Here is an 18,409-nt window from a genome sequence, read left to right on the forward strand (position 1 = left end):
CCCTCCCCCACCTCCACAAAATAAAGCTTGCTTTGATTTGGCCATAATTTGTGGTCAGTGGGATTAACAGTATTAATTATATGTATTAATGAAATACACCTTTCCTGGCCTGAATTCAATTTCTAATAGGAAAAAGAAGAAGAAGAAGAGGAAGAAGAAGAAGAAGAAGAAGAAGAAGAAGAAGAAGAAGAAGAAGAAGAAGAAGAAGAAGAAGAAGAAGAAGAAGGAAGAAGAAGAAGAAGAAGAAGAAGAAGAAGAAGAAGAAGAAGAAGAAGAAGAAGAAGAAGAAGAAGAAAGGAACATAATAGAATTTCCTAGTCATGATGGAAGTTAATAAGCACATAATTGTAGGAATAATGGTGAGAGTGCAGTGCTTCAGATGTCAATAAACAAACAGCAAATGTCATGTTTTAAGTGGTTCTCCTTTATTTCATGGCTTTGCATCCTTGTGACCAGTCCTCCAATGCTCCTGCTGATTCTGAGAGCAGCCTAGTCACTAAAAATAATAATAATGCCTGCCCAAATCAGCCAGTTTCCTTTCTTAGATATAAGAACAACTACATGTATTTTGCAAATCTAAGAATGGGAAAGGTAAGCATCCACTGAACAGGCTGTATGTATTCTATTGCCCTTTTATTAAATAATATATGCAAGTTTTTCTATTAAAGAAAATACAGATGGATCCTTTTGGAGTTTTGTATCACAACCAAAGGCAAATAAATAAAACTCAAATGTGAAACATTGTATGTCCACCTTTGTCTTCTGTCTACCAATGGTGGTGAGTTGGGCATCATTATTTCATCCTTTTCCTTTCTTTCCTTTCTTTCTTTTCTTTTGTTTTTATTTTTCAGGTTAGGGTTTCTTTTGTCTAGCCTTGACTGTGCCTGAACTCACTAAGAAGACCTCTCATTCAGAGATCTCCCAGATGCTGGGATTAAGAGCACATGCCCTCACTGCCTCGTGAAATCATTATTTTCTTAACCAGCACATTTGCCTGAGTGTGTGTTGTAAACAGCAGAGACCTGAAGTGATTTTTGTCAGCCGGTTTTCCAACAGTGAAGACATAACGTTCCTTCCCAACCACCCCTGGGCACTGCAAAGGAAAGAGAGGCAGAAAAGCTTTCTGGGATAAGCAAAGCTTCTCACGAGCTCATCTCCACAGATGTGGTGCTGTTCCCACACCTCAGCCTTCTGTCTCGAACAAACACACAATCAAGCATGAGACATGGAGAACTAAAACGTAAAAAGAAATAATGAATAAAGTAACTACTCTAACACACAAAAATGAAAAGATACAAATACTTAAAGGCTTTGAAAAGGATTTCAACACACTGTAAGGGCTCTTAAAAAATAATACCAAAACGGAAAAGAAACACACCAAAAAAAGGAAGAAAAAATAAAGAAAAAAATGTGATGTTTAGCAACTCAAGTCTCTGGCCCCGCCTACTCACTCCAGCCAAAGGTTTTTTATTTATTTATTAAATGTAAGTACACTGTAGTTGTCTTCAGACATCCCATAAGGGGCATCAGATCTCATTACGGATAGTTGTGAGCCACCATGTGGTTGCTGGGATTTGAGCTCATGACCTCCAGAAGAGCAGTCAGTGCTCTTAACCGCTGAGCCATCTCACCAGCCCCCAAGGTCATTTTCTATCTACAAAGTTACTGAACACAAGCCTGTTAAGAGCCACTCAGTAGTGCCCTGTGTATGTTTCCACCAGATGCTGTGGGATAATTGATAACTGATGTTTCCAGTTCCCGTTTTCTAATAAAACAGATTTAATTATATTGTTACAGAAATAACATACCCTCTCAATGAGAAATCCCTCAACACAGTTAGAAATGAAGGGCAACTCTTTACTTGGGCACCTGGTGCATTGGGGCTAATGCCCAGATAAGAGTCAACCCCCAAAAGATTTCATTAGCTCATATACATCTTAGACTTATACAGTCCACATATGTTGTTATTCTTAAATCTCTTTTTAATCTGGCCCCAGGTTACACTCAACAATTTAAACAGAGACAGGAGACTGCAAGTCTGGCCACTTAGGCAAATGGGAGATTTACACAGCAAAGATATTTTGTATTGCCAGAATTATTTTAGGTACCAGTGTTCTTTTTTGATAGCTGTTACCTAGGTTCATCTTCCCCACCTGGCAGAACTGTGCTCTTCTTGATGAGAACACAGGGGACTTAATGGCAGATGAGGAAGGACTATTGATGGTTGTGACCCCACACATGCTACCCAGTGAGCTGCCCGTTAAGGGTATGGATCTTTGGTATGGGAATAGAACCTAACGGATGGACAATCCAGGTTAATAAACATTTACATTCTAGGACCCTAAATTTCTCTTGTCTTCAACAGGCCTGGTTAGCAGACTACTTACCCTTGTTTTGTTTTGTTTTGTTTTTGAGGCAGAGCCCCTTTGGCTAAATTCCATTTGTGTGACTTAAGGCCTCCTAAGCAAATCATCAATGTGTCCTTTGTAACATCAGTTTTATTGTTTTGAGTTTCTTCTACATCAAGTTTAGGCTCTAAAAGTTGGTTACATGGGAAATGTAAGGGAGTAATACTTATTGCTACATTATTCTCCTAAAGGCAGGTTAAGCAAACAGTTTGAGTACACAGTAGCAAGGCAGTCTTAAGGGACTTCCAGGTGTGTTATTAACTCTGGCTATGAGGTTCTACAAAGGCTTTTGTCTGTCAGAATGTAAGTAATGATTCCAGAATTTTGGGTCACCGAAGCTACAGGGAACAGAAGCACCCGTGCTGAGTTCCAAACTCAGCTACCTTTCTGAAGAAATTCTATGCCCACATGTATTTTGGCTTATTTGATTTTACCTCACAATTTAATTTGATTAAATTTTATCTGGAAGCCAGCAAGCCCTCTTGATTGTCCCACCATCTTTACCCTCAGGTCTGCAGACACACAGTCTCACTTCCTGGCCCAGGACTTCCCCTGAGTGCTGCCATGAAAGCAGCGAGCATCTCAAAAGTATTTTAAATTATTTATTATTGTTGTCGTTTATTACTAATAATCAAGTATTGGCTCTCTAACCTTTACTTTTTTATGGTAAGCAGAAAGAAAAGGAGACAGGCTTGACAGGCTCTCTCTGGCTCTCTTCCTAATGTAGCCTTGTTGAAAGAATTCTTTCCCACTTCTCACCCACCACCCCTCAGCCCCCTTCCTACTCCCTGCCCCGCCCTGCCCCTGCATTCCCCGTTTCTTTCAGTTTTGTTGGTGTTTATGTATAGCTGTGCTATGCATTCATTTCTCTGAGAGAGGGGCTCCCTCTGTATTCCTGCCAGGCACTGGTCAGCAATCCCAAACCTAATTAGTAGTTGTTGCCTCAGATGAACACGAGGTGGCAAACGCTCCCCTTAACTTGGGAAGGAAGGTGCTGGAGCACAGCAGGCCCTGTCGTTTACCTCAGCAAATCTCTTTCTTTTTTGTTTTTCTTTCTTTTTGATTTCCCTACATTTTCTTTACACTGTATAATTTCTGTGATTTTTCTGCAAGCAAATATGGTCTACAGAGGGACTCTCTCTCTCTCTGTCTCTCTCTCTCTCTCAAAAAAGACAACAATAATGGTAAAATTTAAACACCATCATAATAGATGATATTTAATAATGTCACTGACCTTGGAGGAAAGGGATGTTCCTCCATCATGATTAGTTTGTTTGCATCCTGGAAGAGGCACCCCTGTATGCTGTCCTGGGTTTTGTTTCCATACATATCTACATGTACTTATTTTTTATTTATTTATATTTATTATTTACTTATAGAAAATAATATTTTTTATTTATTTATATTTATTATTTACTTATAGAAAAGGGACAGTGACAGAGAAAGAGGAGACACACACACACACACACACAGAGAGAGAGAGAGAGAGAGAGAGAGAGAGAGAGAGAGAGAGAGAGAGAGAGAGAGAGAGAGACTTTATCCACAAGGCCATCTTTCTAACTCAAAACGTATTATTTTTTAATAACACCTAGGAAATGCCTTAAATGTATCATTTTTGCTTTAATTACATGCTTCTCAAGAATACAAATAATATGCCATTTTGGTATCTGTAAATGAAGACTGTCGTAATTGTCCTGTCCTTAATGCTGGTGTCTAGACTTCCACTGCATTGCTCAAATCTCCACTGCTACGAATAAGAAATCCCTAGTTTGTGTGTCCAAGGAGCAGAGGATTGACCAGTATTTCATAATAGATTAAGATTTAAAGATTCCATAAATGCATTTAATTTCATTTAGTTTTTATTTTTGAGACAGAATTTCACCTTGTAGAACACTGGCCTTGAAGTCACAAGATCCATCTGTCTCTGCCTCTGCCTCCCTAGTGCTGGGATTTTGCAGGAAGCATCTGCATTTGTTCACTTTGTTCTTGCCATGCTGAGAACTTCGGCTTGCACTTTCTCCCATCACCCAGACCATTCCCATGTCCATGCCCCTCCCCCACGGAGTCATCCATTCCTAAAGGAATCTTGGCTTTTGCAGATAAGGATAAATAAATGGATCCTCTATTGGAGGCTGGAAGATGGTTGCTAGTTCTTTTGTCCCTTCCTGACCAGGTAGTAAGTGGCTTTCTTTCCTGGGATCCTCTGTGCAGTTGGAAGAGCCTGACAGCTTGTGTTAGAATCACGTGTTTACTGTGCCTGTGTTTATATCAGCCGTGTTTCTATACTGACAGCAAACACCATATGGAGGGAAGAAAGCCTGTTAGATGAATTCTTAAGGAGTCACAATATCAGACATGAAATCTCACAATTGCTCTGGGAAATAGGGGGTTTATCTCGCTCCAGTCAAATAAGTAATACTGTGCTTTCTCCCATACTTGAATAAAACTGTCTGTTTTATTCAGTAAATAATAGTAATTTGGTCTGCTTCTGGTAATTTGCTACTTGTTGGAGAAAGATGTAAAGATTTGTTTTTCTCCCTGTGAGGCAGGGGGTGGTTGGGTGGGGGACAGTGGTCAGTGGGCTGTGTGGGAGGCCTCGTGTTAACAGATGCAGGCTACAGACCTGCCCTAAACCACAGTCGCCAGGGTCCCTCCTGTGGTTCTATCATACACATCTAGCATGCCGTTTCATAACTATCACTTGGGATTATGTCTGCTTGCCCACATGTAACCCTGTTACCCCTTCCAATAGAGAAGCCCTTCACCCTATCCCCTTGGAACCTGACATACTCCAAAGCTAAATACTTCCTGGAATGGCTACTTATGAACCATCTGTGCCTGGAGATATGGAGCCTGAACCCACACTGAAAGGCAGAGTTCCAATGCAAGAATCCAATGCTAGTGTCCAAGTAGGAGAGGACTTGGCATGAGGCTCACCCATGTCGATCAAAATTCACTAAAGAGAAAGCCACATTTGTTGGTGGCTTCTACATATCACACTTAGAATCTGTGAGCTCCTACTAAAACAGCCCCTGCCTTTCAGCCATTTCCCTGTGAAAAGAGCAATGAATGTCTCCTTGCAGTTCCTGTCAGGAGTAGATGCCCACCCAGGTCTCAGGATGGCCTTTAACTGACTGGAGGAAAAGATATCTTATCAGTCCTAAGTCCTCAGCACCCTAGAGATAAGAGTGAGTTCCAGAAGTCCTTTTCAAGAAGATAAGTTCGAGTTCCAGGCCTCTTTCCAGGCAGCTCTAGCTGCAGCTTCAGGGCTACCGTCACAATCCCTGTCGGGGTGTAGGTCACTCCTCGAACCTACCATTGTGGCCAGGAAACAGGCTTCCAATTTGGCTATGACTGAATTAAGCACCCATGCTTGACCTTATTGTTGTGACGGGAAGACTGAAGGGTTTAATTGGCTGGGGCTGAGTCATTTGCCCATTCTTGAACTTGTCACTGGGACTGGAAGACAGGTGACTCTGGCTAAGGCTGAGTCAGAAGCCATCCCCAGAGCTTGAGAGGCACCAGCATCTCAGGCCCAGAAGGTCTGATGGGGATTTGTTCAGAATTGGAGAGAGGATGTTCTGTAGAAGAGATAGAACAGACCTAAAGGACTTACATCTAGGCCAAAAACAGGTCCCCCTCCCCCAACCTTGTTTGTGGACAGTTGTCCCTGCTTCACCACAACTGCCAAGGACACAGTCCTTCCTTTCTATCAAGTTGCTTCTATCAGCCTGGGGGCAGCTGCAGAACGGAAAGCCATACAGCCATGCTGGGGAACGTGAAGGGGTAGCATGCTTCAGTCTTGATTCTCAAGCATCTCCTGGCCAGTGAAAGCTCAGAGAAGCTTTAGAAAGTCTCCTAGTCCCACTCCCAAATGAGTGCTTAATTTTTTTTCAGGGGAGGGACTGTGGTCACAGAGAAGGTGTCCTCCCTCTTCTTAAGTCAACACAAGCTAGAGTCATCTGAAAGGAGGGTACCTCATTAAGAAAATGCCTCCATAACATTAGGCTGTAGGCAGAGCTGTAGGCATTTTTTAAATTAGTGATTGATGTGGGAGGGCCCAGCCCATTGTGTATGGTGCTGGGCTGGTGGTTCTGGGTGCTATAAGAAAACAAGCTGAGCAAGCCACAAGGAACAAGCGGTAAGTTAGCACTCCTCCATGGTCTCAGCATCACCTTTGGGACCTGCCCAGTTTGAGGTCTTGCCTTGGCTTCCCTTCATGGACTATGATTCAGGATTCTTAAGCAAAACAAACCCTTTCTACCCTAAGTTGCTTTGATCCCTGTGTTTCTTCACAGCAATTGTAACCTAAGACAGGCGAGCTGTTTGAAGTAACAAAACAGTCCATGGCTAGCAGTTCATCTTCTTGGCTTGGGGCCGATTAGCTCACCTTGTTTCCTCTTCAGACTCCTCTTGATCTGAAGGCTGGTGGCTTTCTGTCTCTGCCTGTTCAGCTGGGAAATGCACAGTTTTCATAACTTGAAGCAGCTGAATGGTGCTTCACTTGGGAGAAAAAGAAAAGGAGACGGAGATGGAGGAGGAAAAACACAAGACACAACTATTTACTCATTTTCATTTAATTCTAAGCAATTTAGAACTTTTACCTCCCTAGCCAGAGAGAACGAGTTTCCTCATAAAGCGGCTTTTCAGAAGTGGTGTGGGCTTCAGATAACCTTCTATATCTGGCCCAGGTCCTACATCCGGTGCCAATAGCTACATCTACAAAACACTACCACACTTGAGGCTCAGGAAACATTGCAAAAGAGGGGGTAAAGATCAGGGGATATGTTATGAGATTGTGTCTCCTAGTAATGTCAGAAGGTATATCATAAATCTCACAAACAGGATTTCCCAAGCACGAGCTGATCAAAGGCAACACGACAGACAAGCCAAAGTAGGTGAGGAAAAGTCAGGAGGCCTCAGATCTACACAAAGAACAGCAGGCAACTAAGGAAGACTGAGGGCCAAAGAAATGGTCTTCTCCAGAGAAGAGCACAGTCGGTTACTCAGTACCGAACTGTCTGTCCTAAAAACACGCATACAGCAGCATTGTACAGACTGAACAGGTTATACTTAGGAATATACATGATATTCATCCAATAACAATCAATGACAAAAGACGCCATGATTTGAAAGATGGCAAGGAGGGGTAGAGGGTGGGTTTGGAGGGAAGAAAGGGAAGAGAGAAATTGGAAAATGAAATGTGGTTCCCTGGTTATTACATTGGGACAACGGAAGCAGCGTAAGGAGGCAAGGGTTATTTGGGGTCATAATATGAGGGCAGAATCTGTCATCATTGGGAAGTCTTGGTGCCAGGAAACCCAGACAACTGGTCACCCTGCATCCAGTGAGAAAAGCAGCAAGTGGTGAATCAAGTCATTTTCTCAAAACCAAATCAAACTCCATGCCTTCCTTCCTTCCTTCCCTCCCTCCCTCCTCTCTTCTTGCCTGAGCCTCTTCAGCATTCAGCTAGAGAAATCTAGGAGACCTGCATGTGAATATACCCAGGAGAGATAGGTGTCCACAACTGGAGCTCACTGGGAAGGCTTGGGCTTGGGGAACAGAAAACCAAGAGTTGTCACCATACAGCTGAGATATAAAGCCTTGTCTCACCCAGGAGGTGGATGCAGCTCTATCAGTGACTAGGACCAAAGACCAAGTGCAGGACCAGGGCTGCCCGCCATGTGGAATAGATGAAGCAGTTGTGAGACCTGTCTGGGGAGTCAATGATGCAGAGCAGGCTCAGACTGAGCCTTGTGTTCTGTTGGGTGACTCTGGTCCATTTGCGAAGGGGGTGGGGAACCCTCAGTGGATGCCCGTTTTCATTCTAGTTGTACCATGCTTCCATTCTTGCTGGGCTAGTCCCAAGAGCTGTTTATCAGAAAGGAAACGGGAGGCTGGCTCTTGTATTAGCAGGCCAAATGCTCTACACGAGCCTTGTCAGAGCCGCCCTTTGGAGGAGCTGACTGTCCCATTGGTATTTTTTTCTTGGAAATTATGGAGTCCCGTTCATTGCCACCTGGCAGCATGACTAGCCTCTGGACCGTCTCTTAAACATGAAGTGTTTGCTGAGTTTTCCGGGACCAGTATAACTTCTCATCTGAAATCATTTTTCTCTCATCCTAACTGGATGGGGGAGCAAGAAAACAACCATGTCCTTGGCATTGCAGATAGTTACCACCCAGGGAACTTCGAGGCTCAGTGAGTGCCCTCATCTGTGTTCCCACCTCTCTGGTGAATTTCCACCAGGCAGAGCTTATTAAAAATAACCCGTCTTCATGGGGCTGCTCTTCTTTGAAATCTCACCATATGCATTTCTCAGGTCAAGCACTGACTGGCTATTTTCAAATGGGCCTCAGTGGTCTGGGGATAGAAGTTTTGTGTATCACTCAGCCCCACTCCATGCTTCCCCGGGGCTTCCACAGCCCTTGAAGAGAGGGGGAGAGTCTGTGACCTAAATCTGATCTCTGTAAAACAAATAAGGTTTGGCCATCTGGCCAGGAAGTGGAAAGAGGCTCAGGCTAGTGTCAACCCCACAGGCTAAGAGAATCTTGCCAGAGGCATCTTCAAGATGGATGGGATTCTCATTAAATCTTCTCTCTGGGGACCTTAATCTCTTAGCTTGTCACTTGTGTGAAACCCTTCTGTTCCGACCCCCACTTTGGACCAGACCTTATTTTTTCTAGCCTCTTCTCTGGGGGTGAGGAAGAGTTGGTGGATATTGAACCAGATTTGCTTGGTGTGTGTTTATCATCTGCCTCCTCTGAGGGAGACCGTCCTCTGCAGTTGGTGGCTGCACGGTGAACAGAAGAGGCAAGCATTCACGGCATGGGAGATCGCCTTTCTGGGTAAAGGAAAGATCAAAAGTTAGCAAATAAGAAAGTGGCCAAAGAATGTAACAAGAGGAGCTGTGAGGTCAGAGCTGCTGAGTGTCATCCCTGACTCAGTGCAGTGGCTCAAAACATCAGGAATCCCTGTGCTAGCTCACCTATGGACCAGATGAGCACACGTTAGGGTCTTTCGATAGGCCTGATTATCTGGAATTTTGTTGTAAGATAATCACTTCTGCCTCACCAGGGTACTAAGCAGCTTGCCTCTTTGTGTCTTTCTATTACTAATCTGATCTCCCTCAAGAATTATTTTTGTCTTAGAGTGGGGACAGATCTCATGTAGCCTAGGCTGGCCTCTAACATACTATGTAGCAAGGATGACCATGAGTTTCTGAGCTTCTTGCCTTTATCTCTGAAGTGATGGGGTTATAGTTGTGCGCCATATATGCCTGGTTTATTGTGGCGCTAGTTTTGTGTACACTAACCAAGTACTCCACCTAACCTGAGCCATATCCACTCCTGAGGGTCATACTTGAGAGACCTGCAGGACAATTGGCAAAGCCAAACCCAGGGTTCACAGTCATCTGGAAAGAGTGCCTCTTCTAGAATGGGTTCATCCAGTGGTCATGTATCACATCCTATAAGTTGTACCAAAATGGCACAGTGAACTCCTGATCTAGGCCTGTGTGGGCTGTTGAAATAAGGAATGTATAACAGGCAGGCATATATTTGAGGTTAGGTCAGATCCTTCTGACCCTGGGCTTTTGAGGGTGTCCCTTGCTCAGTGGTTCTGCGTTCTAGCTGGAGAGCAGAAAGGAAGCCAGGCTGGGGCCCACTCATCTGCAGCATGGTACAGGTTATCAGCAGAGAATGGATATCCATTTGAAGTGAGAGTGTGGTCCAGGACAGGGCAGTTTACACAGTGGGAAAATTATCTGGTGTATTTCCCCTGTCCTGTCACCACACTCTGACCTGCAGGGATGAGGAAGGAAGAAGACTGACACACAAGGCTGGCCTGTGAGAGCTGGGTCTTCAGAAGAACGTCTGGGGACTGAGATGTCCTGAGGAAGGGAGTTGGGGAAACACTGCTTTACCCCTTCCTCTGGAACCTGAGTCTTTCATCCACTGTGTGGTCCACTCAGAACTTAACCACCAACAAAACTGTGCCCTGCATCAGCCAGGAGTGGCAGTGTACCAGTTTTGCTCAAAGGAGAAAATTAATTCTTCCAGGGCTTCAGTTTTCTTGAAAGGCATACCAGAGTCCAGACACTAAAAATAAAGAGATGGAGAGATCTCCTCAGTGCCTAACCAACCCCTTCACCTTCAGCCATGCTCAGGCCTTGCCTCAGCTGTGCAGCCACCCGTGTCTGATGAAGCCTCCTCTGTAGCTCTCCCTGGGGACGTTGGCCACTACAGTCCTAATTCGCGTTGAGCCAGTGTGCTGGCTAGCTCTGCTAGCTAAGCGCCTGAGCTCCTAGGCTGAGGCTTGTGACTTTGGACACAGTGGACACTCAGGGACAATTTGGGTCAGACACCAAGTGCAAGTCACACAGTGTCCTCTACTTCTGCATATTCTTGGCCTACCAGGACTCACTACTGTTCTCAGGACCACCACCCAGAAGGTGAACCACCACAGAGAGTCAGTTACCAGATGGCCTGCACTGAGATGGAATCGTGGGCTTCACAGAGACTGTGTTACTTTCAAACACAGAGTCAGAGTATTTCCTTCGCCCTCCTGTGCCCTCCGACCGGTGCCCGTGGCCTTGGCACAGCCATGACATCTAAGGGGGAAGGGAGTTTAGGGTGAGTTTCATGCATCTTGGGAAATTGCTACTTTTCTTCATCACTACTCTTACGAATTAAAATCTTCACTGGAGAAAAAGCCAACCAAGTTTAAATGGAAAGTGGCAGGGTGTTACTGTCCAGTCGCTCAAGCACGCAACCACACAAGACACCACACTCTGGGTTTTTGAGATCTTCATGATGCCAAGAGGAAGATGGCAGGTTGGGTACATCTTCCTAAAGGTGTGGAGGCTGCTGAGGCATGAGCTAGGCCCTAGACAGGTCTCTGGAGAAAGGGGCTGTGACACTGAGCAGGAACGCTGAACATGTTCTGGAGGCAAGGGCAAGTCCAGGTTTTGTGAGACCTAAAGCTTAAGGAATGTGGGAAATTCCCATCTGAACAGCAACTGGGTGTGGTGGTGCACACTCAGAGCTGTGAAGGCAAAAGCAGTAGGAGCATCATTAGTTTGAAGTTAGTCTGAGCTATTTATAGCAAGATCCTGCCTCATGGAGGTAGAGAGATGGCTCAGCTGCGATGAGCACTTGCTGCTCTTAGAGAAGACCCAAGTTCGATTCCCAGCACCAACATGGTGGCTCACAACTATCCTAACTCCAGGGTATATATATGTATATACATATATATATATATATATATATGTATATACATATATATATATATGTATATACATATATATACATACATATGAGGGAGAAAGGAAGGAAGGAAGGAAGGAAGGAAGGAAGGAAGGAAGGAAAGAAGGAAAGAAGGAAAGAAGGAAAGAAGGAAAGAAGGAAAGAAGGAAGGAAAAAGAACACTTTATGGGGGCTAGACAGAGGATGGCTCAGCATTTAAGAGCTCAGGCCTTGCAGCCAACCTGCTGGGCTGACCTTGGGGACCCCACACAAGAAGAGGGGTAATCCTGCACCCAGTCGCCATGTATCAACCTTACCCAGTGCAGAGGACACTTTGTGTGCTGGACTGATTTATTTCTCATCAGTGACCCAGACACAAAACCTATCTTTCTCCTTTGCTCTGCTCTTGTCTGGGGTTTGTGGGTTGTGTCTTCTTCCTAGCCACAGACCGAGAGGAACTGCCCCAGACAGACTTGAGGGCAGGCAATGGCAGCTTTAACACTCAACCCTTAGACTTTGATTTAGAAGGTGGAAGAATGGTGTATCTTACTCCTGTCAGCCAGGCCTTAAATCGCTTCTCCAAGCAAGGCAATGTTCTCCATGGGCTGTCGGCCACCAACTTTCTCCTTCCTCTTCTGGTTGTGGAAAGCATGCCCAGTTTGATCCAAGAGTTGAGTCTAGAACAAGTCCTCATGTTCCCCTATCTCTTCCCACTCTCTCCACCCAGGTCTCCAGGTCGTATCAAGTGGCAGGTTTTATCTTTCAGTCACTCAAAGGGGAAGCTGTTCGAAAGCTGAGGACAGACTTTCCATATCATCTGATGAAACCACACAAGACACAGCAGTTCCCAGACTGGGCTGGAGAGTACCTGGGCCCAAGAAACATCTCCCAAGTGCAGCTTCATTATCTCTAGCCTTCAGCCCCAAGTATCTGTCTAAACTCACCCTGACTCTCCATATAATTCTGACTAAGAAAACTGGCTCAGCTTGTCACCAAGACAGAGGTAGACCAGATGACTCCACAAAGACATTTTTAATGTCCAAACAGGAAATTCCTAAATGTGGTGTCAGGCATGAAAACCAGGACTTTGTGGTTGCTAGGCAAGCAATCTTCGTTGTAAGCAAACATGCACGTGCACATATACTTATTCCACAAGCATATCGAGTAACTCCTGCTTGCCGAGCCCCATCTATTCACTTTAAAAATGGAGTGGAGAGATTTCAGGTTTGAGAACGAGGTGGCCCTGAATTCTAGTGTCAAGTCCACCACTTTCTGAACATCTGGTCCCTTGTAGATTGCCTGATTTGGGGAGATAAGATTGAAACACCAGGCTGCTTTCCCTCAGCTCTCCAAAGCTCACCATACACACCCACAACCTAGTAACTATAAACCCATTTCATAGCATGGATTCTCAGAGCAACAGAAGTGTAAATGGGCAGAAAAATCCACATAGAAGGCCCAGAACATGGCGGTCTCTGCTCAGCGCCAACAGCTGTCAGGCCAACCCTTCTGCCTGAGAAGGTTCCTGAGCCAACCTCCCTGAGGTTGCCATGCTCAACCCTGTCACCTGCTGTGTGTATGACTGCCACTCCTACCCCACTCCTGAAGCCAGCTTTCCCATAGCTGATGAGATCCCCTCCCCAGGAGCCAAGGGGCAGCTAGGACACACTTATGGGAGTGTCCACCCCCCTGTTTTCCTCTCCAAGGAGAAATGAGGGACCCCAAGAAATCTCCTGGTCTAATAGGATGAGGAAGTCCCTTTGTTTATAAAGAAGGAAGCCCCCAGGGATCCATTTCTTCCAGAGTTTGCCTTTGCTGCTCTACTTTTCCTGAGAGCTGACGCTGTATATTGGGAAACTGCAAAGTTTACGTGGGGAATGTCAGCTGCCCACATATGCAAATATACACATCATTAAGACCTAAGTACTTGCATCTGGAGATAAAGCAGATGTGTCCTGGGCTGACCTTCTCTCCTCTGGCAGAACCACTGCTAATGAGCCCTCAGCTCCTTGAGGGGATGCTTCCGTATGTTGAAGCAAAACATGTGTTGGACATTAGCTTGTGTGTCTATATGATCGTCTGTTCACGTGCGCACATGCATCTGTATACACACACTACACGTGACACCATACAAGCATCATTTATCAAAACACTATAACCAACTGTGCTACCTTTTCTAGCACCCACGGATCTCCTTACAGGGATTGCTCTTCAAGACCTAAGTCACATTCTTCCATACAACCTAAGAAGGAGCTTGACATTCTTCATGTTTTGCCGCTACTTAAGGATGGACTTCTCTGGCCTGTTTGTCAGGTTTTAAATTTTGTTTTTTGAATTTCAGGTATGTGACCTTGGGCAAGTCACTTAACTTCTGAGCTATGTCTATATCTGTAAAATAGAGACAGCAATAGTAAAACTTGCCTGAAGAGGGTCAGACAAGATCATGCTGTGAACAGCACCTAGGTTTGGGGTGTAGTAAGGTATTTGTGGGAAAACTCTGCTAATTAAAGTTGAAGTCTACCATTGGCCCAATAGCCTTCTGGGGCTTGGCTCGTAATGAAAAACTCCCTTCATTCCTTCGTTATCGGGGGCTTATCTTTCTCTGATATTGTCAGGGGAATTCTACCCCACACACATATATGCCTCTACCTGGGGGATGTATGTAGCCTTAATTCGATTACAGGATCAATTCTCCCCCAGGACCCCCAAAAGAACCTGTTCAGCCAGCACCTGAGAGTCCTGAAATGCTTCCACATGCAACTGGGGCATCTCAGGTACTCTAAGCCCCAAGCCAATGACCTCTATCCACCTGGATGTCCCTACCCTCAGTCCCTTCAAACCTTTATAAGCCTTGAATCACCTAACTATAGTTGATCTGCCTACTGATTGCTGTGGACCAACTCGGCTGACGACCCACAGGTGTTCATCACATAGCAGCCATGAGAATAGCGGTGATGGTGATCACCACTGGGAGGTGGGCTTCAGTGGAAGGCCATAGCTGCCCAAGGAGTCTTCCTTGGGTGAGCTGCCTCTGAACGTCCCACTCTGTCTGCAGGATGTGTGTTTCCTGGTGGCTCAGGAGGGTGGCAGAGGGCTATTGACAACCACTGAGGAGATACAGGGATCTCCTAAAGATCTAAGACAGTTGCCTGTGCACCTGATCTCCTTCCCACTCTGATCACTTTAAACAAGAGATTTGGTGCAAGGACAAAGCTTTGGTTATAAGAGCCAGTGACAACCAGGCCTTCTCAAGTGTGAAAAAGACTAGACCTTTCCTCCTTCCTGCCCCTTGTGGTGCAGAGAAGACAATGCCCAGAAGAGCAGGCACCACCACTGAAGCTGTCTGTGGCACTGCCTTAAGGATTTCCTTTTACAGGCTAATGACTATGCACCCGCCCACCTTTTTTTTTTTTTTTTTTTTTTTTTTTTGATGTTTCATTGTCTAGACTGGGCTCACCAAGCAGCCTCGGGCCTTCACCAAGCACTCCCTCTCCATCCTGCAAATCCTCTCTCTCCCTAGAGGTCCAGCTCTCACCTTAAACTGCCCTAGCCTCCCTTCCAGACTGATCTGTTATCTTCCCTTTTCACCATTTCAGAAAAGGATGGAAGTGGTCTCGGTGGACCATTCCAGCCTCCCTACAGTTTAGGACAGAAGGCTGACCCTATGGGGTTGGGGTATCCTGTGCTCTCTCTTTCTCCCTGGGAAGCAGTACTAGAGGAACTCAATTTCACCACTTCATGGGCTAACTGCCAGACTGTTGGCCTTGGCTGGATAGACAGGGGCTGAGCTAGGACTGGGTTGCCAGCTGGCCTTGGGTCTGGAGTCATCTCTCTGTAAGGTCACCAAGTGTGGACATGTAACTGTCAGCAGAGACTGTGGGTGTGGGGACCGTTCACACATGCTTCCTGGATTGAGTGCTTAGTGAAGCTCCAGCTGGTGACCATATCCCAGGTTAGACCCACACCTCTTTCTCTTCTGTCCCTCATCCTCCTCCTCAGCCTGCCCCAGTTCCCAAAATTCCCAGACTTATTCCTGTTCTGAGTTGAGCACCAAAGACCCTGTGACATCACAGGCCTGACTCTGGAGGACCTGGACAGTCACTGGGACAGTGCTGTGCCCAGGACAGGAGATGCAGGTAGGTGGCAACCTTCCACACACACTCTCTCAGTCATCAAGCCACCCCTAACCAACCATACACTCACCCAAGATCCATCGCTTTACCTGCTTGCTTGTGGATCCTCTGAACTCTTTCATACAAGCATGCTGCCCCCTATCTCCTCCACACTTCCTAAGGAAGGCCTGTGGTGCCTGCATCATGCATGACTGGCCACCAGTACCATGCCTAAACATTGCAAAGGTTGTGTTCCTAGTTGACATGTTGAAGTTAGGGTCACATAGACCTATCTTCTATGACTAGAAGATAAAGATAAAAGAGAGGAAAGAGGACTATACAGAAACGTAGGGTCCTGGCCACCCATTGCCATGGGTCTGTCTGCTCGGCTACAGTATGACACACAGGGCTTTTCTCTGCACTGAAATCTGTGTGCGTTTTCTCTCCCTTTCTGCCTAGAGAGGTGTGTTCTGGTAAACTCAGACTTTGGCAGTTACTAGGATCACCCCAGAATCTGTTGGGGAAAGCCTCAGGAGAAATAACAGACAGGGCAGAAAAGGTAGTGACAAGGAAAGCAGGAGGGGACCCCAGGGGGTGGCACACTACCTGGCATCTCTTGGAGGACTTGGGCTTTCCATCCAGGACTGTGCTGATCAGAAGCTCCTTGGTCCCTTTTTGTTGACAAAGTGCTCGCTCCCTGGAGTCACCAGAATTCACAAGGACTTGGTTGGAATCACTTAATCTCTTTAGGTAGAACCAGAGGCTGGATTTAAAGTGGTGGTCACTAAGCCTAAAGACATTATTACCTGTCTTTTCTGTGGCTTCCCTGTCTTGGCTCTCTGCCTGTTGACAGTCAACCCTGAGTGTGAGGATAGTCTAATGCCATGTACAGAGACGGGTCACCTCCAGACTCAGGGTAGACCTGTTGTCCCAGAGACAAGAACCCTGATAACTGCTCTCACCTGCAGGGCTAAAGAGGGTGAGAAGCCTCAGTGTAGGCCCTGCTTTGTCTTTGATTCCATTATCCTGAAGGTCCTTCCCAGATGGCTTTAGCACATTCTGGTCTTCTCTTCCTGTCAGTCTCTAGTCTGGTTCTCCCTACCCTCCACTCCTTGCCTACATCCCTCAACCCTGCTGACAGATCTCAGAGTGTCTTGGGCTCCACACTGGTAGAGCCCCAAGGGCTGAGGTCACACCCAGGGACCTCCAAGGAGATGAGGGAGGGGAAAGACAGGACACTACTTTCAGTCAGATCCCAGACAAGAATAACCCAACCCAGGTTCAAATCCCCCCTCCACCACTTCTTGGCTGAATGGTCTTGGGAACAGTACTTAACCTTTCTGAACTTTTCATCTTCTGTGAGATGTAGTCACAGAGCCTCAATGTAGATTAAGTAGCACGTGTGTTGGGTGTTCCCTTCATTATTGACCAGTATTGGGTTTCAAGGTGTGTAAAACATTGGGATAGATTATTTTTATTGCTTGCCAATGTTAGATCTATATGTAAATTTCATTTGGAAGTAGAGAAAAGAAAAAAAGTTTGAAGGCCATTGAGTTCTGATTTTGGTCCCTTTTGTAACTGTAAACAAGGGACACTGAAATTTTTTTCTAGCAGAATACAGCATTCCTGAGTCTTCCTGAAGAAAAGCACTTGAGTGCCGACCAGCCAGGCTTTACTTACCTTCTTATCTCCCCCCTTCCATGCCAGCTGCTGGTTGGGCTGATGAGGAATAAGCTGAGTCGTGTGTGGGTGAAACAGATGGATCCTGGTGAAACTCTGAGGTAGGCAACTCAGGCCTCTCCTCTGTGAAGCCAGAAACCAATCGTTTCCCTTTCTCCCTTCAACTCCCACACTCAGCATCTCTACGCTGACTTCACTAACACCAACATTCTATCACCTCTGTGACTGACACATAAGCAGTAACCACCCATTGTGCCAGGCATAGCCCCTCCCTTCCAGGTGGTCCACCAGTCGGCTCTCTTTCTCCTTAAGCAGATTGCTCTGTAGCCAATGTCTTGTGCTCATGTTTCATTGCTCCAGGATCGCCTGAAGTCACTGGCTCCAAAAAGACTAAACTGCCAAGGTACTCCCAAGTTTATCCACTTCTTAGGGGGAAATTTAAAAAAAAAAAATTCATAAATGTTAAAAATTCAAAGGAGGCTTCAGCATCTCTGGGGCACAGCATGGCCAGGTCAGAAGTTAAAGGTAGCCTTGTTTTATATGGCTGAGATCCCGTGTCCTGGAAAACCTGCACAGTGAGAACACTGTCTATAGTGATCCCAGAGTCTGGCTGGGCCCTTGCACACCCTCCAGAAAGAGCCTAGGGCTCCCAGGAGCCCAGCAAGTAAGATGGGGCACTCTCTGGGCAGTGTCTCTGGTTTCTAATGATTATTAAAGTCAGGCTTGTGAAAGGCTATTTTTCAAACTCTTCCTCCAAGTCTTAGAGGATAGACCACACCCTGCACCCAGCAACCAGAACCTGGTAGTCACCATCTGGAATCAGCCTCAGGAGGTGTGGGGAAGGTCACTGTACAAGAGCATCACACGGCCATGTGTCTACCCAGTCCCACCCCATCCTGACTCCAACCTTCACCCTCCATTTCTGTCAATACCACTGTGGCCTGAATTCTATAGAGCGCCATTC

At 45.9% G+C, this 18,409-nt stretch overlaps 1 protein-coding gene across 1 annotated transcript; it reads right to left on the reverse strand.

Moving 5' to 3' along the window:
- Positions 1 to 6,971: 6,971 nt before the first annotated feature.
- Positions 6,972 to 17,625, reverse strand: LOC143441289 (uncharacterized). Its single transcript, XM_076928667.1, has 4 exons — positions 17,446 to 17,625; positions 16,372 to 16,509; positions 10,887 to 11,019; positions 6,972 to 9,252 (listed from the first exon to the last, which is right to left on the reverse strand). Exons 1-4 carry the CDS (start codon positions 17,623 to 17,625, stop codon positions 9,230 to 9,232), a joined length of 474 nt encoding a protein of 157 aa, XP_076784782.1. The 3' UTR covers positions 6,972 to 9,229.
- Positions 17,626 to 18,409: the final 784 nt, after the last annotated feature.

Source organism: Arvicanthis niloticus, chromosome 1 (assembly GCF_011762505.2).
Source record: "Arvicanthis niloticus isolate mArvNil1 chromosome 1, mArvNil1.pat.X, whole genome shotgun sequence".
Lineage (NCBI taxonomy): Eukaryota > Metazoa > Chordata > Mammalia > Rodentia > Muridae > Arvicanthis > Arvicanthis niloticus.